This window comes from Microtus oregoni, unplaced genomic scaffold (assembly GCF_018167655.1).
Source record: "Microtus oregoni isolate MIOR12 unplaced genomic scaffold, Mior012 000028F_ref0000031, whole genome shotgun sequence".
NCBI lineage: Eukaryota > Metazoa > Chordata > Mammalia > Rodentia > Cricetidae > Microtus > Microtus oregoni.
Window position 1 is genome coordinate 27967044 of NW_024543087.1, and position 27270 is coordinate 27994313.

The following is a 27270-nucleotide window of genomic DNA, read 5'->3' on the forward strand; positions in this document are numbered from 1 at the left end:
TCCTCCTGATGAATTGTTCCTGTTATGAGTATAAAGTGACCGTCTCGGTCTCTTCTGATTGATTTTAGTTTGAAGTCAGTTTTGTTAGAAATTAGTATGGCCACACCTGCTTTTTTCTTAGGACCATTTGCTTGAAACACCTTTTCCCAACCCTTTACTCTGAGTAGGTGCCTGTCTTTGTGGTTGAGATGTGTTTCTTGCAAACAGCAGAATGTTGGATCCTGTTTTCGTATCCAATCTTTTAGCCTGTGCCTTTTTATAGGTGAATTGAGCCCATTAATATTAAGTGATATTAATGACCAGTGGTTGTTTACTCCGGTTATTCTTATTGTTTTTGGTAGTAGAGATTGTGTGTCTCCTTTCTTTGAGATGTGCTCGTGAAGGGCCATTAGATGCCTGGGTTATTGTAGGCAGTGTTGGCAGTGGTGGATTCCTTGGGTTGCGATTTTCCTTCTATTACTTTCTGTAGGGCTGGATTTGTGGCTACGTATTGTTTAAATTTGTTCTTATCCTGGAATGTCTTGTTTTCTCCGTTGATAGTGAACGATAGCTTGGCTGGGTATAGTAGTTTGGGTTTGCATCCATGGTCTCTTAGCTTCTGCAGAACCTCTATCCAGGACCTTCTGGCTTTCATAGTTTCCATCGAGAAGTCAGGTGTAAGTCTGATCGGTTTACCTTTATAAGTTACTTGCCCTTTTTCTTTTGCAGCTCTTAATATTCTTTCTTTAACCTGTATATTTTGTGTTTTGATTATTATATGGCGAGGAGATGTTTTTCTTTGATCCAGTCTGTTTGGTGTTCTGTATGCTTCTTGAATATTTAAATGAATATCTTTCTTTAAGTTGGGAAAGTTTTCTTCCATAATTTTGTTGAAAATATTTTCTGAGCCTTTGAGCTGTGACTCTTCTCCTTCTTCTATTCCTATTATTCTTAGGTTTGGTTTTTTTATTGTGTCCCATAGTTCCTGAATGTTTTGTGTTGAGAATTTGTTGGCTTTGCTGTTTTCTTTGATCTGTTCGTTTATTTTCTCTATGGTGTCCTCAGCATCTGAGAGTCTTTCTTCTAGCTCTTGGATTCTATTGATTATGCTTGTTTCTGTAGACTCAGCTCGTTGGCCTAGATTTTCCATATCCAGCTGGTCCTCAGTTTGTATTTTCTTCTTTGCCTTCATTTCAGTTTTCAATTCTTGAACTGTTTCCATTACCTGTTTGATGGTTTTTTCTTGGTTTCCCAGGGTATCATGTACGTATTTACTCATTTCTTCAAACTTTTTGTTGTACTTCTCATCCATTTCTATAAGGGCATTTTTTACATGTTGTTTAAGGGACTCTATTATCTTCATAAAGTCGATTTTTTCCACTTCTTCTGTGTTAGGTTGTTCAAATACTTCTGTTGTAAGATCATTGGGTTCTGATGTTTTCATGTTGTTTTTCGGATTATTGGGTGAGTTCTTGCCTTGGCGCCTGCCCATCTCCTCCTATTGATCCTATCCAATGGATCCTTTAGAAACCGGATCAGGTTTCCCTGCTGGCCAAGGGCTCCGCTTACAAAATGCCCTCACTCTCTTTTGTGGTTCCTGCTGCAGGCCAAGAACCCTCTCACCCCTCCGAAGGATCTTCAGGACAGGACCAGGCTCCCCTTGTGCCAGTGACCTGGCCAACCAAAGGCCTACCTCTTTGATTCAATCGTAGTAGGGCGATCTGCTCTCCTTATTGCAGCCTGTCCCAGCTGCTTGGGTCTGGCCACCGCTCAGCCGCGTCTGGCGCCGCCGCCGTGCTGCCGCCGCCGCTGCGCCGCGTCTGGCGCCGCCGCCGCTGCGCCTCTGTGCGTCTGGCGCCGCCGCCGCTGCGCCTCTGTGCGTCTGGCGCCGCCGCCGCTGCGCCTCTGTGCGTCTGGCGCCGTAAATAAGCACTTCTAAAGAAATCTCTGTACCCTCCTCTTATACTTGGAGATGGAAGGGCAAGCACTCCTATTGGTCACTGGAGCATTGCATGCGTATGGCCTGATTTGCAGAAAGCTATTAGCAATAAACGTTTTACAGTATTGTCTGTAGTGCTTGGCATTTTTTTTTTCTAGCCAAAAATTGGGCAGTTATTAAATGTTCTTTCTTCTTTTGGGCATCCAAAACCAAGTAATAAAAATGGATCTGCCCGTTTGGCATTGTAGACATTTTACAGGAGCCTTTTAATGAAAGAGACCCTTCCTGGGTCTCACTACAATGACTTAGTAATCTGTTTTCTTTGTCGAGGATGCCAACTTTAATCTTTCTGACTCATGAAAACATGATCTTGCAATATTTAATTAATGGTATTTTGAGTAGACAATCCACTGATGGAGTAGCTTTGACAGCAGGAGAGTTTGCTCTGCGAGGGAACCGCTCACTCCCACAGAATATGTCCTCACCGACACCGTACAAGATAAACAGTGATTCACGAGCCCAGCAAGCACAAACAACTCCATCTGCAGCCCTACTGGAGGGAGGATTTTGAGGTCACTAGGGAAAGTGGAAAGTTAAAAATAGCTGATCGTCCCATTTTCTTTTTAAAAGTGGGTTGAAACACAGCCGAGCATTTTGGCCGCCGTGAGTGTACAGGTTGGTGGGATGAAGTACCTTCAGATTATTCAGCACCACCGTCCTTTCCCAGGAGTCCTCATCCTGCCACACTGAAACTACCACTCTCCTTTCTGTCTCTACCATGTGTAAATAGAATTGTCCCGTGTCTGTGGCTTGCAGCTGCCGTCACTTAGCATGAAATGAGGCTTTTATGAGGCAGCATGTGTCGCAGCTGCCTTCCTTTTAAAGCCCCAATCATAATCTATTGTGTGGGTAAACAACAGCATTTTGTTTGCCCGTGCTTTCATTGATAGCCGGCTGGGTTTCTGGTTATTTTGAATCACATTTCTATGAAAACAGGTGAACAGATAGATACCTGTTGCAGTCCCACTGTCTGTTCTGGGTGTACTCCCAGGGTTGTACTGCAGTCTGTTCTGGGTGTACTCCGCACATGGACTTACAGGGTCATATTACAGTTCCGTTCTGGGTGTACTCCACACGTGAACCTACAGGGTCGTGTACTGCAGTTCCACGTTTGATTTTCTGGTGTGCAACTGGCTGTTTTCCGCTGTGTGTGTGTGTGTGTGTGTGTGTGTGCCGGTTTTTATCCCCGTCAGCACGACACAAGTGTTCTCATTTCTGTTCCTCCTCACTGGTACTTGTTCTGTTGCTATTGTTTCGTAACAGTCACCCTTAAAAGTTATGGGCAGTATCTTGTTGTGGCTTTGTATTTCCCAAATAAGTACAGATCTTTACGGTGACTTGTTTGCTTTCTCTAAAGTAATGTACATTCAAGTCCTTTGCCTACCTCAAAGTGTTTTGCCTGTGTTCCCCACTAATGATTTTAGTCTGGGGTCTTAAATTGAAGGCTTTGCTCTGTTTTGAATTGATTTTTGTTTAGGGCAAGTGATAATGAATCTACTTTTTCTTTCTTTTTTTTAATGTGGTGATGTCGTTTTCCTAGCAGAACCTTTTCTCCATTTTTTTTTTGTCACCATTGTCAAAGATCGGGTGGCTATAGATGTATGAGTTTATTTCTAGAACCTATATTTCATTTTATTGGTCTATTTGTCTGTTTTTGTGCCAGTACCATGCTGTTTTGGTTGCTATGGCTCTGTAGTATAGTTTGGGGTGCTATAAGGCATCCAGCATTGTTCTTTCTGTTTAGGGTTGGTTTGGATATTAAAAGTCTTTTGTGTTTGCATATGAATTTTAAGATTTTTTTTCTGGTTCTGTGAAGAATGTCATTGGAATTCTGATAGAGGTTGCATTTAATGTGTGCATTGTTTTTAGTAATTTAGTCATTTTATAATATTAATTCTGCCATGCATAAGCATGAGAGGTCTTTTGACCATATAGTATTTCCAGACTTATTTTTCACTGTTTCAAAGTTTTCTTTATAGAGGGCTTTTGTGTCCTGGGTTAGGTTTATTCCTTTGCTTTGTTTTTGTTTTTAAAGCTGTTATGAGATAAGTGCTAAATCCATTTGGTCTATGGTGTAGTTCCACTCTGATGTCTTATTGTTGTTTCATTTGGATGATGTACCTGAAGATGAGTGGGGGTAGTGAGTCTCTTTCTGTTATTGTTTCAGGACATAATTGACTTGTTCTGCTCTTAGTGTCTGTATTACAAACCTGGGAACCCCAGTATTCAGTCTCTCTATCCCTCCCTCTCTCTTTCTTTCTCCTTCTCTCTCTCTTTCTCTCTACATATATATAATGCATATATATATTATATATTTATATGTATAAAGTCCTTTTATCATCGTGATGAATATTTCCTTTTATCAATTTGTGGCTGCATTCTTTATCTCTTCTGAGTACCTTGGTTTGGAATCTACTTTATCAGATACTGAAATAGCTATGCCAGCTTGTATTTGATAGGTGGTCATCATCTTTTGTTTGCCTGTCTGTAGATGTTTTTTGCCAGTGAGCTATGATTTCTGGAAATAGCAAATAACTGGATTTTATTTTTTAAGTATATTTTGGGACTTTTACATCATGCCCTGAGAGAGAGAGAGGGAGAGAGGGGGAGAGAGAGAGAGAGAGAGAGAGAGAGAGAGAATTAGTTTTAGTCTTTTGATTGTATCTTAGAATCTTAGAGTTCTTAGACATTATGGTCATTCTCTCTCCTTCCCCCCGTTTTTTAATGTTATCCATCCTCGATTTTCTTTCTTCTGTTTGGTTGAGTCTGTTGACAATGGGTGCTTTTCCACTGTATTTTTATTTGATTCATAAAGTTTATTTTCCAGAATTTCTGTTCATTTAGTGTCTTCCCAAACCTTAATAGTTTTGCTGACTTTCTTTCCATTGTTTCTGCCTTTTTTTATACAGTGGTTGATTCACCCATAGTTTATTGACTTGGTTCTCAGTGTTGCTCTGCTCTGGCCTGGTTTCCTTTCTTCATCTGCTTTTCTGTAGTCCTAGTTGAGGTCATTGACCATTTTTATTAGTCAGTTTTTATTAGTAGAACTTAGGAGATCTTCATCCAGTGTTACCTCCATTTGAATTCAGTAGTTGGGGAGTTATGGTCTTTCAGGGAAGGCTTGTCATCTTGCTTTTTATGTTTCTTTTTTGCAGTGACACTTCTGATAATTTGAATATTTGTTCAGCTTTTTATTTGGGAATCCTATTTTTACTTATTTTTACTGAGAATCCTATGCCTGAGAGCTCATTCTCCAGTGTCAGTCAGAGACACTAATGTAGAGCATTGGGTAGAGTTAAAAAAGTGTTTAAATGTGGAAATAATACTGTTACAAAGAGGAAGAGAAAAGTGCTAGCTGGAAAAGTAAAATGAAATGAAAGGGGAGCCATTAATGAAAGTGTGTGTACTGGTATTCAACTCACCTCCTCCTCAGCCTCTGGGCTGGTGCTGGCCACAGTGGGGACAGATAGGTCCTTCCTTTTCAGGTAAACCTTTGCAGAAACACCCCCTAGACACACCCAGACATGCATTTCCTTGTTCTGAATCTTCTCAAGTTGACATAAGGATGAAACTTTCCATATATGTTATCTGATATAATGGTTAGCACTCTGGACTCTGAATATTGGCCATCACAGATTCTGCACGAGGTGACTCCGTGCCATAGCCAGAACAACCAATGTGGCAACTTGACATGTTGCCAACTATGCAGATTTGTTTTAGGTTATCTCTGCTCTGAGTCCAGAAGTGCTCCCAGTCTCTAGGTAACCCTACAACCTGCTCAAGGCCATCTTACTGATAACAAGGAAGCACTGAGAAGTTAATTTCCCAAAGTCCAAATACAGGGTTGAAGTTTCTTGAACACCTAATCTTAAAATGTCATCAAACATGATTAAATATATATATAATAGTTTGATAGATATATAGCAAGCAATAAATTATTCATAAAAACTGTCACCAAAGACAAAATATCGAGAAATATGATTACATATATTTTTTAGGAGTAGAGTTCTGTTGATTACATGTGTTTTATATGTTGCAGATAGATACTTTATAACAATGTGGGACCAGCAGATTCATTTTATAAATTTATCTGCATAAAGTCTGATTTGTTATTCCATCTTGACCTTTGCTGATATTTTTCTTTTAATATATATCCAACATTTCCCCAGGCTTATTTCTCTGAAATTAAGTCATTTGTCAAGACTGAGTTTTCTGTCAGAGCTCTGTCACACTGAAAATACACACACCAGCTCTAAATCCACTCTGTTTAAGCACGAGTGTTGATTGGCGTATTGTAGAGCATAATGGTTTTAATGAGATGGCCCCCATCTTCTTGGGCATTTGAATACTTGGTACCCAGTTGATAACACCATTTGAGAAGGCTTAGGCAGTGTGGGCTTACCAGACAGCGTATGGTGCTAGGGGTGGGCTTTGGGAAGTTAACAACTCAGGCCATTTTTAGTTCACTCTGTCCTCCAGGTTTGTGGTTCAGTATGTGAGCCCTCTTAGCTTCCTGCCCCTGCCATGATGGACTCTTAACCCCCTGGAACTCTTAAGTCCAAATAAACGTCTTCTGTAATTGGCTTGGATACGGTGTTTATCATAGCAATAGAGAAATAACTAATGCACACACACCCTGTATTGTTAGGTATGGGAAGAAAGGCTCCTGTCACTTAAGAGACAAACTTTCAGAACTCTGGGTTTCCTGCACTTGACAGTTTACCACATATCTTTACAGATATTGACAATAGTGGGTATGTCAGTGACTATGAACTTCAGGACCTGTTCAAGGAGGCAAGTCTTCCGCTTCCTGGGTACAAGGTGCGCGAGATTGTGGAGAAAATTTTAGTGGTTGCTGACAACAACAAGGATGGCAAAATCAGCTTTGAAGAATTTGTGTCAGTAAGTAGTCCAATGCTTTTCTAAGTTATTGATCATTTTCCTGCAAGTAGAATTTCAGCAATACCTTTGTTAGCTTTGGTTTGACCTGACTGCTTTTTAAAATGATGGTAATGATGCTAATAACAAATATTATTGTGAAAATAATTCCCACACATCATAGAGCAAAGGAGAATATTGAATGGAAATCCAGTTCAGATAATAGTCATTCATGCCCTGGAATAACTGGACTTAAGTTGAATATTAGTGACCATTAGCATAATTGAATATTTGTAAAGTATAAATTTTCTAGTTTTCTATTCGTTATCTATTAATTAACTATGTGAACTCTGGGCATTGTGAATAGTGTGACGAGCAGAAAGAGACATGGTCCTTGCTTTTGTGGTGTGTGCACCTGGTGGGGAAGGCAGAATCACACAAGGGATAGAAACGCCAACTACAATGCCTGCTGTGGTCCAGCAGCACAGGCACGATAGCATTAAGGATGGAGGGAGCTGAGCTCGAAGGTGAGACTGGAGGACCCAAAGACTCAGGGACATATCCTTCAATCTGTGAAGATGGACATCTGGAGAGAGAAGCTAAATAGGAAGGGGGGTTGCATATAACGTGGGAAGCAGGTACAAGTGTCAGAGTGTCCTGAGACTCTTGTATTGGGGTTGCTGGGTCTGTCAAGCACTCTTAGAGAGGATTCATATGGCTAGAGCTGAGGAGGCAAGGTGAGAAATGTAGCTGGAGAAATAAGCAGGGATCCGGTCTTGTGTGGCCGTACAGGATCTTTGTTTTTATGCTAATCGCAACAGGAAGTCACTGAAGTAGGAAGAATGAAGTGATCTGATTAGATCTGCATGAAAAATCATCACTGCTATTGCATGGAGAAATTATTTAATTTAGCCATGCAGGTCTCTGTAAATCCCAGTGAATATCTGGGAGAAGGAGTTTTTGTAGGCCTCTAGTATTTCCTGCAAAACTGACATATATATGGACATATATTGATGTTCAGGCAGGAGTCTGGCTTCATTGAAGTATTTTTAAAATCATAATAATGCAGTGATTTCTTGGACTGTGTATAAAGGGCCTTGGTTAGTCAGCATTTTTTCAGTGTGCTCAGTTTCCGTTCAGTTGTTACGTGTTCCAGTCATTGGGTTAAAAACATTAACCAGTTTGTATAACTGGAATAATGGCCGAATTGTCTGTTTACACAAGTGTTAAGTATGAGGATACCCAGTTCATGCTTCTGTTGGTGTCATTTCAAATAAATGCAAACATTGAATGTCCTTCATGCCACTAGAAAGTCACAATTTTACTTCTATTCCATTTCAGCTAATGCAGGAGCTGAAAAGCAAAGATATCAGCAAAACATTCCGAAAAATAATTAACAAAAGGGAAGGGATCACTGCTATCGGGGGCACTTCATCCATCTCCAGCGAGGGCACACAGCATTCTTACTCAGGTAATCTGCCTCTCCGAATTGGGCCCTTCAGTCACTGATTCACTTAGTAAGTCACATGTCATCCAGTCTAAGCTGCCGCTGTGATTCATGCCATTATTTTATATACAATGGAGGGAGAAAAAGCCGCAGACTTAATTATACTATGACGTCAGATTTATATATATCTCAAGTTTAGCATTGCCAGCGTGAAAAATACCAGAATTACTGAACGCTGTGTGTTCCTATTATATGTCAAATCAAAGGCACTGAAAACGAAACAGATGCTGCTTATATTTCAGCTCTGGATGGGTTTAGTTATGATGTCTGGAGTATTTGTAAAGGATTTTAGGGAGTAATCTCTGAAGATCAAGTCTAGGACCTCATGCACCTGTGGGAAGTACCGCACCATTTAGCTGTACCAAGTTTTCATCACCACTTTTGAGTAGGTTTCTCATCATGATGGCAGACTTGACTAGTAGAGCTATCTAGCTATCTAGGAACGATGGAGAGGCTTAGTATAGGGATGTGTCCCCTTCTATTGTCCAAGAGTAGAGATACTTGATTCTGGTTTTGATCAAGCTCCCAGGTAAATAGAGGTTATGTCGCCTGATGTGTCCAATCTGTTAGGATCTCTGAATCGATTGCTCAGTTTGAAACCCAAAGAAACATTAACTCTTAATAAGCCTTCTGCATGTTAGGCAAGAGCTTTGCTCCAGAAGCACACACATGTGTGCATCCGCGTGCAAGTGCTTTAATTATTTTTAGCATGTGTTTATCTTCAGTACTGAGTTTCACTGTGATCTCTTTATACACATGTATAATGTGTTTGGACCACACTGTTCCTCTCCCACTCTCACTGGCCATTCCCAGTCCTTACACAAACAATACTTACATACACCTCAGATCTCAGCAGTCTTAATCTTTTGAGGTGATGTAGTTTATTTTCACAGATTTTTTTCTTACCTTTTTCTCTGATTTAAACAGTCTATACATAGGCATGCATATTTGACCTTTTGTGGTATGTTTCTAATTCACGTGATTTTAGAAACAGTTCATATTTGGAAAGATTTTAACATCAAACCACATGCATTTTATCCTAAGATGCATACCTTCCTTCTTCCCTTCTATCATGTTGAGTGAAAAAGTGCAAGGACTCCCCATTTCTCCACATATTAAGCCTTGAGAGTATCTCAGTAGTGTTTCCAGAGTGCCATTTATTATCCTTTAATAGAATCGGACAAGTGTGTTCTTGTAGCGTGGTAGATGCTGTGAAGTGAAGCTTGCCTACCGAGATTTTCTGTTTTCAGAGGAAGAAAAAGTAGCGTTTGTTAACTGGATAAACAAGGCTCTCGAGAATGACCCAGACTGTAGGCATCTTCTGCCTATGAACCCCAACGACGGCAGCCTTTTCAAATCACTTGCAGACGGCATCCTTCTTTGGTGAGTCAAACATCTAGTCACAGGAGCTGTGTGCTCTCACTGGCCCCGTGGTGAACGTTCCCTGAACACAGCAATCCGGAAGATTCAGTTTTTTTGGAGTTAGTCATGATTGTCTAGAAATTCAAGTACCATGTACTGCTCAGAATTTCCCCTGTAATATAGTATTTTATTTTATGGTACCATTTGTATCTGTTACCATGATACTGCCAGGAAGCTTCTGAACCCACTAATTGCAAAATGGTGACATGGTTTTTCTTTTCACTTGTCCGTAAAAGAGTGCTGTTGGGGCAGGAGCCTGAGGAGATGCAGAAGGAAGATACTCCTTCATTAAACCTAAATGAAACAGTATTTTATTTCGCCCTTGGCTTTTTCAGTCTGTTTTGCTTACTACACTGTAGATTTTCTAAGAGAGTGAATTTATCTTTGTCATGTAGAGCACGTGTGTGAGTCACAGCACACTTTGTTTTGAAAAAAATTTAAATTTAGTTTCTTTGTTTTGTGTGTGTGTGTGTTGCTTGCATGTGTGTGTGCCCATGCTTGGTGCTTGTGGAGGTCAGAATCGGGTATTAGGTCCCAGAAACTACAGTTACTGATGCTGTGACTACCTTGTAGGTGCTGGCAATTGAACTCTGGTCCTCTGAAAGGCCAAGAAGATGCTCTTAACTGCTGAGCCATCTTTTCATCACCAAGTCCCAGCACACATCTTTTACAATGCATGTGTCTTTAAAGTTTTTTCATATAAAAAATACAGTGTACTTCCAAAGTAGAAATACATATCATAAATATACATACCCCCTGTGGTTAACAGTACCATGGTTCATTGTCTTCAGTGTTGCTTGTATGTGTGTGTGTTTACTTAAAAAAGAAACAAAATCCTCAAACCTACTCATGAGTATAGGAAATCAGTATCCATAAAATATACCTCAGCCTCTACTTATAATTTTTATCTCTTTCCCCAACTTGTAGAAAATGTCTAACTATGAATCAAATCTCTATTTCCCTATTTTAGTTTCTAGAGACTGAAGCATAGACAAGATCCATATTATTTCTTTGTAAAATGTCTAAATTATTAAAGACTTCCATTGAAGCTTCTGTTACTTCACCTATGAGACAACACTGTGTTGACTTCTGTGAAAGTTGGCTATTTCAGAATTTATTTACAGTTTAGGTTGCTAATGGTAATGACCATCTAGTGAAGTGATGACTTAGATGTAGAAAACACAGGTGGCTGCTGTAGAGTGGGCAGCTGTGCTTCAGGACAGGTGCAGAAAGTGCAGGTGGCTGCTGTAGAGAGGGCAGGTGTGCTTCAGGACAGGTGTAGAAAGTGCAGGTGGCTGCTGTAGAGAGGGAAGGTGTGCTTCAGGACAGATGCAGAAAGCAGGTGGCTGCTGTAGAGAGGGCAGGTGTACTTCAGGACAGGTGTAGAAAGCACAGGTGGCTGCTGTAGAGAGGGCAGGTGTGCTTCAGGACAGGTGCAGAAAGCACAGGTGGCTGCTGTAGAGAGGGCAGGTGTGCTTCAGGACAGGTGCAGAAAGCACAGGTGACTGCTATAGAAAGAGGGCAGCTGTGTTTCAGGACAGGTGCAGAAAGCACAGGTGGCTGCTGTAGAAAAAGGACAGGTGTGTTTCAGGACAGATGCAAAAAGTGCAGGTGGCTGCTGTAGAAAGAGGGCAGGTGTGCTTCAGGACAGGTGCAGAAAGCAGGTGGCTGCTGTAGAGAGGGCAGGTGTACTTCAGGACAGGTGCAGAAAGAGCAGGTGGCTGCTTTAGAAAGAGGGCAGGTGTGCTTCAGGACAGATGCAGAAAGCTTAAGTGTCTGCTATAGAGCGGACTGGTGTGCTTCAGGACCCAGGCGATTTCATCATAGGTTTTCAAATGTAGCTCCTGACTTAAACTGCAGTTCAGTAAAATAGAATGGACCATTATTACTGTTCAGAAGTAACTAATCTTACTGCCCACAGTGAATTAAAACACTCTAGAAATATTCATCTAAATGATTCCTATTTTCTCCTCAGCAAAATGATCAACTTATCTGAACCAGATACGATTGATGAAAGGGCCATTAATAAGAAGAAGCTCACTCCATTCACGATTTCTGTGAGTACTCCTGCTGATAATAGGTGACTAGGCTAAAAATATCTGGTGGCACTGGGAATTTAAAAATTGCCATTTAAAAAACATTTTAAAACAATTTTCAGTGTTGTGAATTGAACCCAGGCCCTTTGGCTTGCAAGACAAGTATTCTGGCAATTGAGCCATAGCTCTGCTCTGCTCTCTCTTTTTTTTCTTTTTTGTTTTTTCAAGACAGAGTTTCTCTGTATAATAATAACCTTGGCTGTAGTAAAACTCTTTTTGTAGACCAGGCTGGCCTCGAACTCACAGAGATCCACCTGCCTCTACCTTCCAAGTGCTGGGAGTAAAATTGTATGCTGCCATGGCTGGCTAACCTGGATCCTTATTTTTTAATAAGTAAAAATTCAGCTCTATTTCACAATAAAATAGAATTTTTATGTAATTCGGATAAGCTTCCTTATTAAAGTTAATAATATTTGATTTATATTACAGTAGTTACTTTATTGATGACCATTCATTTGATGCCAGTGTCCATCCATTTCCTTCTTCTTACTTCCTTCCTCATCGCCTCCCTTTTCCCTTTCCTCCTCCTCCTCCTTCCCTCTTCCTCCCTCCATCCTTTCCTCCTTCTTCCAACTCCTCTCTTTCTCTTTCACACCGAGGATCGCACACAAGGCATGTGGCATGCTAACCCAATCAAAAGTTGTAGAGAACACTGTGCAGTTAGGTCATGTTTTACTAGTTCCACAAGGTGTTTATTTCTCTGCTAATAATTGTTCTTTAGAGTCTTGACCAAAGTCTGAATTTATAGTCGCCAATTTCCTCTTTCATAACCTTTAAGCATAATAACTAATATTCATAAAATATTTTGTAGCTGGGCGGTGGTGGCGCACGCCTTTAATCCCAGCACTCGGGAGGCAGAGGCAGGCAGATCTCTGGCAGTTTGAGGCCAGCCTGGTCTGCAAGAGCTAGTTCCGGGACAGGCACCAAAGCTACAGAAAAACCCTGTCTCGAAAAACCAAAAAAAAAAAAAATATTTTGTATTTCACAGTAGCTACAGAATAGAGCTGAGAGGCTAAATATCATATAGTTTTGTTTTTAGAGACAGAATTTTTTCCTACGCAATTGTTTGTCTAGGCCTTTAGTATGAGTTAGAGTATTGATGTAAAATGAGAACAAAGCAGGAGCTCTGGGAAAGGGTAGTGTTACCATGGATGTTAAATCTGTCTTGGTTGTTTAAGATTTTAGAGTCCAGAGAAGAAGGTGTATTCTGGAGAATTACTGTTGGGGTGCTGGTGTGCTCTGGAGTGTGAGGCAAGAGGGTAACAGGCTTGGGGATTGTCAGGTTACACTGAGACCCAACTTCAACAGACAAAACAAATACTACTAGTTTCCCATGAAATCCCTTCCCAACAAAGTGAGTTATCATGCTTCTTTATTATTACCAAATAAAATTATTTAAATAAAGATTGCAAAATATTAGAAACGTGAAGACCTGAAAGACAGGAAATCAAGCCCAGTGTGGTGACACATGTCTGTAATCCCAGCACTTGTAGGTAGAGCAGGAGCAACAGGAGTTAGGGGCCGTGTTTGGCTACAGAATAAATTTGAGGAGAGCCTGGGCTATAGGAGACTCTCAAAACAGAAAGAAAAAAAGAAAATTAACACAAAATTAGCTACAAGAAATTGAATATGCTACTAAATATAAACAACAACAACAAAAAAAAAACCCCAAAACAACAACAACAATCAGTGCAATTGTGGTGGTTGGAGCAAGAATTGCCCCTGTAGGCTCACATATGAATGTTCAGTCACCAGGGAGTGGAGCTGTTGAAAAGGATTAGGAGGTATGACCTTGGTAGAAGTATGTCACTGGGAGTGGGCTCTGAGGTTTAAAAAAAAACCCAAACAAACAAAAGAACCATGCCAGGCCCAGGCCCAGATCCAGTACCTGTCTGTGTGTGTCTCCCTCCCTCTCTTCCATCCTCCTTCTCCCTCCCTCCCTCCCTCCCTCCCTCCCTTCCTCCCTCCCTCTCTCCCTCTCCCTTTCCCCCTTTCTCTCTCTCCCTCTCCCCCTTCTCTCTGTCTCTCTCTCTCTCTCTCTCTCTCTCTCTCTCTCTTTTCTCTCTCTGTCTGCTATTGCTCCAGTGCTATCTATGCCTTTCTGCTTCCCACCATGTTGATCATGGACTAACCTCTGAAGCTGTAAGCAAACTCTCAATTAAATGTTTTATTTTATAAGAGTTGGCTTGATCATGGTGTCTTCTCAAGCAACAGAACCATAATTAAGACAGCAACAGTTATATTCATATATATAGTCCATATTTGTTGTTCATGCTTGTATATATTAAAATTTATATACACACATATTTATGATAGTTTTAATTTTATCGTACATGCAGTAGGAAAACCACAAACTTCACTTGGACATTCCTAGTGGAGAAAAATGTGCTATGTAAATCCAAGTAACAAAGTATGCTTCTAATCTTACTAAATATAGCACAGCCATCTACAATCATTTTAAAAATAAACTCTTCTAGAATTAAACCTTTATGAGCAATGGGAATTTTCAAATGGTATGAAGTAAAAGAAAAGAAATTTACAGTTTGAGGTTGTTGGTAAAGACTTGGCTATTTAATTAAAATAGAAGTGACACCAGAAGCCTTCCAAGAGACTGTCCATTTTCCTGTATGAGAGAATGATCTCTTGGTTTTGGTAGTCAGTTTGTTGGGACACAGAATGGAAGAAAATGGATGAGTAATGCAAGTGAACTGCCGTGTTTGCTGGTTTTCCTTGTTCACATCCCTACAAGGCTGGGCAGGGTGTCCCGTGTTACATACACTGGAACATAGATATGTGGGGCAGAGTGTCCCGTGTTACATACACTGGAACACAGATGAGGCGGGGCAGAGTGTCCCGTGTTACACGCACTGGAACACAGATGAGGCACTGGAACACAGATAGGCAGGGCAGAGTGTCCTGTGTTACACGCACTGGAACACAGATGAGGCACTGGAACACAGATAGGCGGGGCAGAGTGTCCCGTGTTACACGTACTGGAACACAGATAGGCGGGGCAGAGTGTCCCATGTTACATGCACTGGAACACAGATGAGGCGGGGCAGAGTGTCCCGTGTTACACGCACTGGAACACAGATGAGGCACTGGAACACAGATAGGCAGGGCAGAGTGTCCCGTGTTACACGCACTGGAACACAGATAGGCGGGGCAGAGTGTCCTGTGTTACATGCACTGGAACACAGATGAGGCGGGGCAGAGTGTCCCATGTTACATGCACTGGAACACAGATAGGCGGGGCAGAATGTCCCGTGTTACACGCACTGGAACACAGATAGGCGGGGCAGAGTGTCCCATGTTACACGCACTGGAACGCAGGGAGCTACACTTCTCTGCTGTGCCAGCTATGGGTTCACACTGTCCTTAACCTTTCTCCCCCAACACAAGCCTTGAGGAGGAGGGTTGGACACTCAGGGCAGTTGTCCCTGGTAAGACCTGGAAAGCACGGTGGAGTTCTCTTGTTAGCTTTTCAAAAACTAAGTGTATGTGTGGAGAACATGCCATCATGCATGGATGGAGGCCAGAGGGTACGTTTTGGGGAAAAGGTTCTCTGTTTGCACTCTGTTTAAGGGAGGGTCTCTCTTGTTTCTGCCACTGCACTGCCTACTCCTGGCCAGCTGACCATCAAGTTCCTAACTGATTGTCCTATCTGCCTGTCATCTTGTCACCAGAACGGTAGAACAAGAGATGCACACCACAGCCTCCAGCCTTTTATGTGGGTTTGGGGATCTACCTCAGGTCTCCGGCAAGCACTTTCAGTCATGGAGCAGTCTTTCCTGCCCTTTACTTCTTTTTCTTAAGATGTTTAGAAATTGTCTTACTCTCTCCTAGCCTAGAGCAGTAATATTAACTATATCACATGAAAACTACTATCCAAGTAAATACTTAATTTACACAATATTTACACAGTATTGACTTGGATACACACGGCAGCTTCTCCAGTGACATGTAAGACATGTGCTATACTTGGGTTGTAAACATTAAAAAAAAAACACTAAAAGCTGATACCCTCATATTGCCTTCCAAACCTGCTGATAAGAGAGAGCTGGGTTTATAGCTTATTGAAATAAGAAGAAATTCCCATCTATAAAGCCTTTATAGTGTCCTGGTCCTGGGAAGGTGAAGGCTGAATCTGAGGATTTGAGTATGGTTTAAGATGTGGGAAGGGGGAAAGGATCCTGGTTCAGATTGGGTAAAGATATCGCTATGGCAATATGAGATTGGTGGATAGAAGCAATGGGGAAAGTTTCGAAGTGAGAAATCAAAAGATTCTTAGGTCTAAGGAGATCTTTTTAATAGATCTTTTAGACAGTGCCTATGGAAAAGAATCTTGGAAGGAAAGTATCATGTTAGTGAAGACAGGACTAGTCAGTTCTTCCCGGTGGAGTGGAGCGGCAGCACAGGCCATGCCTATGGAGACCAAGTGGGATGGGGGCCAGTGTGTGGTGATGCTGTTTTGTGTAGGCTGTTCGGAGAAGAATGCAGATTCGGTTTGTTTGCGCAGAGTTTTAAAGCAACTGGGCGGACTGGCACGGTGGCTTAGTGGGCAAAGGTGCTTGCTGCCAAGCCTGACTACCTGGCTTTGATCTTCCACATAGTGGAAGGAAAGGACCGTCTCAGAACCAGAGGTCCTGCACAGTTTGAGGAGAGCGCAGAGAGTACCAGAGCGAGGCAGAATGAGAGCAGAGGCAGTGGCAGGAAGCGTATGAAGGGTTTAAACCTGTCGAATAGCCTTGGTTTATAGTTCCTTAGGACAGCCGATACTAGAGCTCTCCTGATGGTAGGGTACGCAGGGGAAGCATAAGAATGGTCATTCAGAGTTAGGAAACTACTGAAGAAAGACATGATTTCAGGGGTAAATACCTCTGACATTGATAGGAATTGGTGACTGGGCCAAGAAGAGCAAAGACCCTGTTTGGGCTTCTGGCTTGGGGAAGAAAGAAAGCAAGATTAAAGCTTGTACCTTGCAGCCGAGACAGTAAGTCAGTAAATGGGGTGGTAAGAAGATTGGGGAAAGAAATCAGGAAAAGCTGGGTGTTCTAGACATGCGGGGTTGAGGTGCTTTTAGAACACACAGCAGATATATCCACAATATCAAGCCTTGAAGTGGATGCTTGCAGGCGGCGTGTGGACCAAAAATGGAGATCTGATGTTCATTGGCCTATCTGGGTGACAGTTAGCCATGTGAGTTTTTACTAGTAGTAGCTTACTTGTATAAATATTATTTTTACAAATGAGGTTTTTTTCAATCAGTTGTTACAAACAGCTTTGTGGAATGGACTTTAGAAATATGTCCTCACTTGTGTATCTCCTTTGGCAATCCAGGAAAATCTGAATCTGGCACTGAATTCTGCCTCGGCCATTGGTTGCACCGTGGTCAATATTGGTGCACAGGATCTCCAAGAAGGGAAGCCGCACTTGGTCTTGGGGCTTCTCTGGCAGATCATCAAAGTTGGTCTTTTTGCTGACATTGAGATTTCTAGGAATGAAGGTAAGATCATCAGATACATTACTCTTCAGTTGTGGATAGCCCATGAAGGAAGAGCTGACATCTCTGTTTCCCTCTTAGCCCTGATTGCTCTGCTAAAGGAAGGGGAGGAGCTCGAGGAGCTGATGCGGCTGTCTCCTGAGGAGCTGCTGCTCCGCTGGGTGAACTACCATCTGACCAACGCAGGGTGGCGCACCATCAACAACTTCAGCCAGGACATTAAGGTTTAGATAGTTGAAATTTATATTCTTTTTCTTATTGTTATTATTATTCTGGTGGGGAGCATATGTCATAATATGTGTGTGGCAGCCAGAAGACAAACTGTGGGAGTTGATTCTTTCCTACTCTCATGTGGGTCCTGTAGATGGGACTCGGAACACCAGGCTTCCGTAGCAAGTGCCTGACCCACCAAGCCACCTCACTGGCACAGGGTTTAGATTTTCACGTTTGAGTTTATTGCAATGAAATAAAGGTGTAGGATATAAGAAATAGGGGTTCAGACTTGGATTTGAATCCACAAAGATGATTGGGAATGAAAAAGGAGGGTTTATCTTTTCCTGTCTGAGTTAGATGCTACCAATTATATTCACAAAAATTGTTTAAAATAATAAACTAATTTATTGGCTTTTAAAAATAAGACTTACAGCTGTCTGTGAGATGAAGGCAGTGGTAGCTTTAATAGATTAATCATTTCCCCCTGCCACTGACCCACTGAATTATAATGAACTAAGCATTATTGCATCTGTTTGTTGGATTGGAGCCCTGTGGGTTCAGCACTCTTCCTCTCATTTTGTTAATAGCCAGCTGGTAAAAAATCAAATTATCTGAGGACACAGGGACTCAGTTGACTCTGGGAACCTTATGGTATGACTCCTAACCTGAGTCTCCTAGAAACACTTTCCTCTCTACGGGAGAACCTTGTCACGGAAACTGTAGCATCCACCTCTGCCCACCGGTACCTTCCCCAAGGTCACTGCTGGCACAGGCGCTGCCAGACTGAATCCCTATGACTTTTCTTCTCTGTGATTTATTTCCCCAGAATTATCTGGAAAATTAGAGTAGTGCTGTCTTTTGTTCATATTTCCTCTTCAGTCACCTTTTGCTACAATGGTGACATAGTTTTCCCTGCTTTCAGGTCTTAACTACTGTTCTAAAAGCTTAGTGGTCTCAGTCTCCTTAAAATTCAGTTCAGTTCATTCCAATATTTATTAAGAATCTCCTGACATTACACTAGGCATGATGATATAAAGGCTTTTGAGAAGTTTACCAATTAGACCTAGCAAACCATGCAAAATTTACTGGCTTACAATGACGATTTAGTATTTCTCATAATTGTGTGTGCTGATGCCACTTGGCTGGGTGGTTCTCCTCTCCACTTGTCTTCGGGGATCAGTTGTCAGTCTGGCTGATCTGAAAGCAGCACAAAGGCGTCAGTCATGTGACTTAGTGCTCCTCTGCCAGGCCTTTCCACACGGCTGCTCCGGCTTCCTCACAACACACGCTGAGGATAGCAGACAGTTGGGCATTTTAGGTAGAGGGTAACTTCAAGAGGGAGGAACCAGAGCCTCCTTGGGATTTGGAGCTTGAAATCCCCAGGGCATTCACAGCATTCTGTTAGTCAGAGTGAGTAACCAGGCCAGCCTAAATAGGAGAGGAAGGGAAATAGCTCCTGCTTCCTGCTGGGGAAAACTCCATCTATGTTTGGAGAAAAAAAAATACAGCATCCATCTTTGGAGATGACTAAGTTAGATGATGTAATCTAATGGAGTTACAGCTTGTGTACGGAGATGGAGAAGGGTGCAGCATGATGGAGGGATGCTTTGGTTCATTCTAGAGAGCCCAGAAAAGCCTTCTCAGAGTAAACCTTTGACCTTAGCCTAGAAGACAGTGATGCTGGGGGATGTGGACACATGAAAACAGTAAAGGGGAGGGGGGAGATTCCAGGTATAGGCAACAGCATTGCTAGAAGCTCCAGCATGTAAGAGAAGCCAGAAGCCTGCAGTAGTGTTGTGTATTCAGAAACCACTGGGTAATGATGGCCTACACTATTTAACACACCATTTTGTTTTAGATGAGAATACTTTTCCCCCTAAAATTACTTTTTATTTTATTCATCTTAAAATGCTATTTTTTCTTTTCTTGAAGGACTCAAAAGCCTATTTCCATCTGCTTAATCAGATTGCTCCTAAAACTGACCGAGATGGCGGGCATGCCGTTGCCATTGATCTCTCAGGATTTAATGTAAGTGATTTTTTTTTAAAACTAGTTTTATATACTTTAGAAATAGTACACATGACATAAAAATTATCATTTTTGAGTGTATAGTTCAGTGGCATTCGGTACATCCTTCGTTCTTTGTAACATCACTACTGTCTCTCAAGAACATTTTTGTGATCTCATAGTGAATCTCGTTCCATCCAACAGTAACCATCCACTCCTCTTGACTCCTGTGACTCATCTATTCTACTTTTTAACTCTGAATTTGATTACTGAGTGCAGAGAAATTTACAGTATAACACTCTCTTTCTAACCCCCTCTGTAACATGAGGTCCTGCTTGTTGGGGTTTCTGTCCTGCCCAGTTCCCACAGCCAGCAAGTCCCAAAGAAAATTACACAGAGATCTCCATAAGTTATAAACTGATTGGCCCATTAGCTCAGGCTTCGTATTAGCTCTTATATCTGGAGTTACAGACAGTTGGGACCCTCCATGTAGGTGCTGGGAACTGAGCACAGGTCCCCTAGAAGAACAGCTGGTGATCTTAACCTCGGAGCCATCTTTTTAGCCCCCGTCCAAGAGACTTTAGAATATTTAAAATGAATGGTTGAGGTTGATTTATGATTCTTTCACATTCTGCTATTATTTGAAGCATTTGTGGAAAGATAATCGCTTGTAAATATTGTATCTATAAAATTATGACAGTAAAAGTTTGATATTGACCATTTTTGTTTTATTTCCCTGTGTAGGAGAAAAACGACCTGAAGCGTGCTGAATTCATGCTTCGGGAAGCGGATAAGCTTGGCTGCAGACAGTTTGTTACTCCTACAGATGTAGTTGCAGGAAACCCAAAGCTAAATCTAGCCTTTGTAGCGAACCTCTTTAACACATACCCGTGCCTACATAAGCCTGATAACAATGACATTGATATCAATTTATTGGAAGGTATGTTCTTTCTGCCTCGAGCTGACCACTGTATTTCTTTTTGTGGTACTGTCCTACTTCACTGTCCTGGGTAGGGGGACTGTGGTGGGAGACGCGATTATGTGTGTGTGTCCGCATGTGCAGTCTCAGAAGTTGAAATTACAGAACGTGATTGCTGGGTTTTGTTGTAAGAAAATGCTAAGTATATCTGACTTACCTGCCATTGCTCCAGAAGAGTTAAGTGAAAACTATTAGACAGTTAAGGAATTCTCATAAACAATTCTGTAACATAAATTCTGCCACCAATGTGGAGAATGAACTCTCTATTAATTCTGCCACCAGTGTAGAGAATGAATTGTCTATTAGAAAAAGTAATCCTTGATAGCATTTTTCCCTTTGAAAGTAAGTTTGACTTCATTATTGCTCTTTTTAATATTTTTATGTATATGAAAAAATTATCATATTCATTATTCATTGTGTTTAGGTGATTGTTATCTGTTTCATAATATAATACTTTCCTGTTTTGCTTCATGAAATGCAGATCTGACCCCTCCTAATGTAGGTACTGTATTTAGTACTTTTCTATATTCTATAAATACATTCATTCTGAATTTTCCTTTTATTAGTGGCATTTATTCTTTCCACTTGGGTTGATATTTATTGTTTTGCAATTTCATGCTATGTTGTCTTAATATACCTATAGAATGAATGACTACAAGCAAGAAATGCAAATGAAATTCTTAGCTAGAGCAAGGCTTCGATTATGTACACTCTACCTAATTTGCCTTCTATAGTGATGGGATATTGTGCTAAACTTATTAGACCTAGTTCTGACAATTAGACTTCATGATTTTATCTCTCTCCTGTGACAAATCTTTTTATCGTAACTGCTTTGGAAGGATTTAGTCATAGTTTATAACATAATTTGTTTCATATTATTGATGCCTATTCTAAAGTCATTGAAGCTTACAGTATACGAATTGTCTTAATGACAAAAACATTCTCAGTAACGAGCTCTCTCTCCTCATCTCTGTCACCCAGACTTCCACTTCCTCCCATTTTCACACCCTCACCCACATCAACACCGGGCTAGCTGCCAGGGGGTGAAGCAACCTGAGGCTTAGTCGCCCTGCTTTGGGAAAATAGGAGAACTTTCTTGGTTGCCCGAGGAGACAGAGCGAGTCAGCTTCAGAATCTCGCTCCTGGGCTGCTGTAGCTGGAGCTCCAATCACTTCAGAGCTGCAGTGTCACTAAAATTTCAGATACAGAGTTACTTGAATTCACTCTTCTTTAGAGCCCTGCCCAATAAGGACTATATACTCTTTACAAAGATACATGACTGAGAGGGAAAATGTCAAAATCATAGACTTCATTTTTTTTTAAACAGAAGAAAAATTAGGGCAAAAACTTTAAAAATTAAAGAAAAAAAGAAGACTTATATTTTTGAGTCTGGAAAATTTCAGAATCCCTCTGTGTCTTACAACAGAAGGCATTGTCTAGAGTGGCATATTAAAAATGATCTGCTTTTTGGAGTCACTGAATTCTTTGCTAATATAATACCTTTTCCAACTTGCGCACTCTCCTCTGTCATGTGTGGGTTCCTTTGCTAGTATTCCGCATGCTTTTGAGAGTTCTCAGTGTGTACATGGTTGCTACATATTTCCTCTAGTATCCCTATACTTGTTAGGATACTGTGAGAAATATTTATCAGTCATCTCTATTTAGAACATATGTATGTCCTGACATAGCTGCCAAAAATGCATTTGACTTTGGCTATCATTAGATTATTTTCCTATGTAAATTTGGGTTCTTTTTTTTCAGATCCTTATGAAATTTTGCTTTGAACTTACCATACCCCAAATTTATATATCAGTATGTCTCATTGACAGAGAATTTCACCTATGGGGAACTAACGAAATTTAAAAGCCCAGTTAGACGTGAAGCCTTCATATCAAATTGTACCAAACATGTATCCTACATACAGAGAGACTATCTGAGAAACTAAATAGACCATAACATTAGAAAGACTTTGTTCAAATCATGGTTCCACCATTTAATATCCAAGTGACAGCTGTGAGCCTTGACTTTTATATATATATAAAACACAAGTAATAATATTTACTCCGAAGAGTCACAGAAAAGGTTTAGCGTGACTATGAATGAAAGCCTTTATTCTGCAGTATGTGCTTATTAATGGTTAAGGCGGGAGGAGGAATGCACATGCAGTCTTGCGTATGTCATTTCTCTTTCTGTTATCTTAATAACAGTTTGAAAAATACTGTTTTATTGAAACTTGCCAATTTGACTTGCAAACAAAAATATTTTATAGTGCTAGCAAGTAATCAGAAATTAAGATTTTTAGCTACACGGTTGCTTTAGTTGTCTGCAATCTAAAGGCATTTTTCTAGTCTGCAATACATATGTTTTTGAAATGCTTTATGTGGCTCCTGAACAAATGCATAGTGCTTCTGGCTTTGAGCATCTACTTACCAAGGTGACTTAAGTGACCCTAGGTAAATAAATGCTCACTTAGAAAATCTGTTTACTTTCCGTGCGTTAAAAATCAAAACAACACAATTAGTTAAGAATAGAAAAAATACAAATGTCTAAAACTTAAATAGTAAATGTAAGTTTAATGTCTTTTCAAATAACTATTGTATCAACAGTCTCAATAGACTGAGTATCTTAATCAAAAATTGTGACAGTCCATCTTTTGTAATTTAAAAATGTAATTTGGACTTTCCTAACTAGAAACAACGTAAAAATTTCATAGTTACTAGGGGGAAAATGTGTTTTGATTTGGTATCAGAAAGTTAAAGAAAGGAGCAAAGGCGACTCCAGGTTGTCAAGCAGTGAACATGATGTGCTTAGGTTTATGTCGTGCTGGAAGCAGGTCAGGGATGTAATCTGTAGCCCTTGTTTGAGTTGGCTCTTTTAATAAAAGTTTTCCCATGTAGATTGTTTATTATAAAGCAGTGTAGCAGATATGACAGAATGATCAGTTATTTTTTGAGATTGGAGGGGATAGAATTTTAGCAAGAACTTATTTGGTTAATAAAAACTAGATTACATAGATTCTGATAACTGTTAGGTAATAGCATTGAAAATTTTATTGAAAGTTGGAAATAGGGTGAGCGGTTTATTTACTGAATATTTGTAAGGCGGATATGGCAGGGAGAGCTCACATCTCTCCCCGAGTTGTGCATACCATATTCATGCTTTTTAAACAGATGGTGGTACGCCCAGGGAGACAGGCTAAACAGAAGTACCCAGAAGTAACGCTGAGTTATCCCCTTGAGGTGCTCACTGGGGTCCAGTAATTCGCAGTGATGATGAAATGTCTCAGAATAAAATGGAATGCTGTGGTGGTCTGTGTTCTTGTGAGTTTTCGGCAGTAGCAATCTAAAGTAACGCAGAAAGCTGAAGAATGTTGATACTCCTCACTGCATGTTTTTTTGCATCACCTGAAATCTCTCCCGTTCATTATATGTAAAGTATAGATTTGTGTGCCCAGGAAGGTTCTTGTCTAGCTGTAATCTGCCCAAATGTCGAAATGCTGCATTTGGGAAAGGTCGAATTTTCTGGTCTGTTTACTCGGCTGTTTGTTACCTTGCAGGCTAAAAGTCTGGCTTTGTATTTGGCCAAACCAGGTCATAATTTTATGCTACTTTATTGCTTTTATACTATCTGCTGCATCCCTGGACAGAAAACCCCAGGGCTCAGTAGTTCACAGACCTCAGATAAGGGATCTAGAGGGAAAGAGAACAAACAGAGGCTTCCTAGATAGTCAGACAAAGTGGCCAGTTTACCCCTCCAGGATGCTTTAAGAATAGTTCTTAGTTACTTTGGCCCGAGTCATCAGTGTGGGCTTTCTTCTACCCTAGGAGAGAGCAAGGAGGAGAGGACATTCAGGAACTGGATGAATTCCCTGGGGGTCAACCCATACATCAACCATTTGTACAGGTAAAATGGCTGCCTATGCTTCAACCTTAGCGTCATAATCTAATTTCAATTTTACTTCTAGGTATGTTTTCATGAGGAGGTTTTTCTCAAACCACAAGAATTTAGCCAACATTTGGAATGCTGGGAATGGGCAATCTGTTTTGTTTGTTTGTTTGGTTTTAGTGTTATGTAAAAAGACAATGTGATGATAATAATGCTTGATTATAGTATAAAGAGTAAATTTCCGCATTTTTATAGTTGTTGATCACAAAAATAAGAAATTATTTCATTCCAGGTATTGGTGGTATATGCCTTTATGCCAGCACTGGGGAGGCAGAGGCAGGCAGATCTCTGTGAGTTCAAGGCCAGCCTGATCAAGTTCCAGGACAGCTAAGGCTACATAAAGAAACCCTGTCTCAAAAAAAATCTAAAAAGGAAAAGAAAATTATATTTCAGCACTAAGGATTAGAACAGCAATAATATCTAATACATTTTCTCATCTATATGTCACTATTTTTACTATAACTCATAGTTTTTCATTTATTTTTATGCCTTATTTATCCTGTATTTTCACGTAAGATTTTCCTCATTTCTCTGGATAATTATTTTAATTTGTCTAAGTCTTTAAAATTTTTTTAAATTCATTTCATTTTCCCAGAAATGTATCATTATACATTGCTGTTTTTCCTTACCACTGTCTGTCCATCCTCCTCCCACTTTTGCGAGACCTGCTTCATTCTCTGCAGATCCCCCTTTTGAGATCTTTTCCTCTTTTCCCATCATCCCTTTTCTATGTTCATGTCCTACACATATATCCGTGTATAGATTAAGTCTAGGTCCTGCATATGAGAGAAACATGCAATGTGTCTTCCTGAGTCTGACTTACTTCATGGAGAATAACAATTTCCATTTGCATCTATTTTTCCTAATTTCATGCAAGGTAAACTTTTAAATTTTGCTGTTATACTGAGGATTGAGCCCAGGGCTTTGTACGTGAGTGGCAAGCATTTTTACCACTGTTACATCCCTAGCCCTGAATGTCCCAGTCTTACTCTTCTTTAAAGCTGAATAAAATTACACTACATGGATGGATCAAATGTAACTTATTTATCCTTCTGCTGGTAGACATCTGAGATGGTTCATATCTTAGATGAATAATACAGCAATAGACATGAATGTATAAGCATCTCTGTGGTATGCTAACTTAGAATCCTTCGAGCATACATTCAGAAATGGCATAATGAGATAATATAGTAGCTCTGATTTTGTCATAGCAAGTGTACATTAAAAGGGCTATAAAAATATTCATTAAATTATGTCCTATGTTTACTGCTGGTGGTAACAATGTGTCTCTTTAAACATGGGTAAGAGAAAGTGTTTCTTTTCTCTTTATTATAGAATATAGCTTTGATGGGGGTGGAGAGATGGCTCAGAGGTTAAGAATCTAGCCTATCTGGGTCTAGAAAACAAAGGTCAGAGAAGGTTTTGGGGCTAGAGGCAGACGACTGACTACCTTGAGGTCTAGGAACTCTTCTCGACCAGTCCTTGGATGGCCCATCACTACCAGTGTCTTCCCTTTGTTTCTTGTTCCTGTACTTTTCCTGGTTCTCCAAAACAAGGTGGGCCATGTTTGAGATATATTCAGCTAGCACCGTGTATATAGCTGGTCTCCTGTCCTTCAGCCCTCAGGTATATAAAGGGCTTTTCTTTCTCCTCCAGAAACTCTCATACAATTGGGATACCTTGATGAACTATGGATCCCACGGGGCTTATATTCTAAGCAGAGATGTCAATCTATAGCTTGCAGGCCAAATTTTTAATAAATATATTAAATATAAATATTAATATACATTTAAATATATATGTATATATTTGAGAGCAACAACGGATTTCTACAATTGAAAGGCCTTTTGAGTCAGATGGTATTTGTGATATATGAAATTTTATATCTCAGTGTTTACAAATAAAGTTTTATTGGAACACACATACACACACATAAAAGAATATAGTCTAGACAAAAATACAAGCTAAACAATCTCACTTTCAACATTTTAATAAAAAATCTAACTTAATATATCAATAATTTAAATACCCAAGAAACATCTTCAAGAAGGAGTTGAATATGTAAACTAAAGATTAATTTTTAGCAGAAAACGCATTCACCATGAACTTTTTTAAAATTATATTTTACATTATTGCATGTCGGGATGCACACATACCACGGTGTGTACGTGGAGGTTGGAGAATAACCTTTTAGAATTTTTTATCTCCATCTACCTTGACCTGGGCTAAACCTGAGTCACCAGGCTTGCACAGCAAGCACTTCTACCAGATCAACTTGCTGGTCCTAGCTAAGGATTTCTGCTTCTTGCTGTTTATTAAAATGTTAATTAAAATTGAAACCAGCATTCTTTTAGTAACTATTATTTTAATAGACATTTAAAAACACAAGTCTAGAATTTCCGGCTGGATGAAGAGACGTATAGCAATTAGAGTAGCGCTTTTGTTATAGGAGCAAGGCAGCTAAAACTCCAGCATTGGAGAGAGGTGTAATTATATATTTATGAATTCATTTAAAAGATATCTATAGTTTGTTATTGAGAATAAATTAGCAATCAGTCGAAGTATAATTTGGTTTAGTTTCAAATTGACTATATGTAAATTTGTAAATGATTCTTACAGAAAGTCTTGATAAGTCTTGATATCAAATTATACAAGTCCAAGTAGTAGGAATAGAGAATATCATTTTAATATGAGTTGGACTTATTTTCTAACAGTGAACATGTATTTTTTTAGTATTAATGG

General features: G+C 40.1%; 1 protein-coding gene across 3 annotated transcripts in view; it reads left to right on the forward strand.

The window, feature by feature from the left end:
- The window catches only part of Pls1 (plastin 1), a 94714-nt gene that overhangs the window by 53058 nt on the left and 14386 nt on the right, over positions 1-27270 (forward strand). For all 3 annotated transcript variants that reach the window (XM_041677401.1, XM_041677403.1, XM_041677402.1), the window contains exons 3-11: positions 6717-6880; positions 8198-8327; positions 9614-9746; positions 11761-11842; positions 17222-17387; positions 17466-17608; positions 19530-19625; positions 20349-20544; positions 24408-24486. In XM_041677401.1, the coding sequence (XP_041533335.1) occupies positions 6717-6880; positions 8198-8327; positions 9614-9746; positions 11761-11842; positions 17222-17387; positions 17466-17608; positions 19530-19625; positions 20349-20544; positions 24408-24486 (1189 nt within the window). The remainder of the gene's footprint in view (positions 1-6716; positions 6881-8197; positions 8328-9613; positions 9747-11760; positions 11843-17221; positions 17388-17465; positions 17609-19529; positions 19626-20348; positions 20545-24407; positions 24487-27270) is intronic.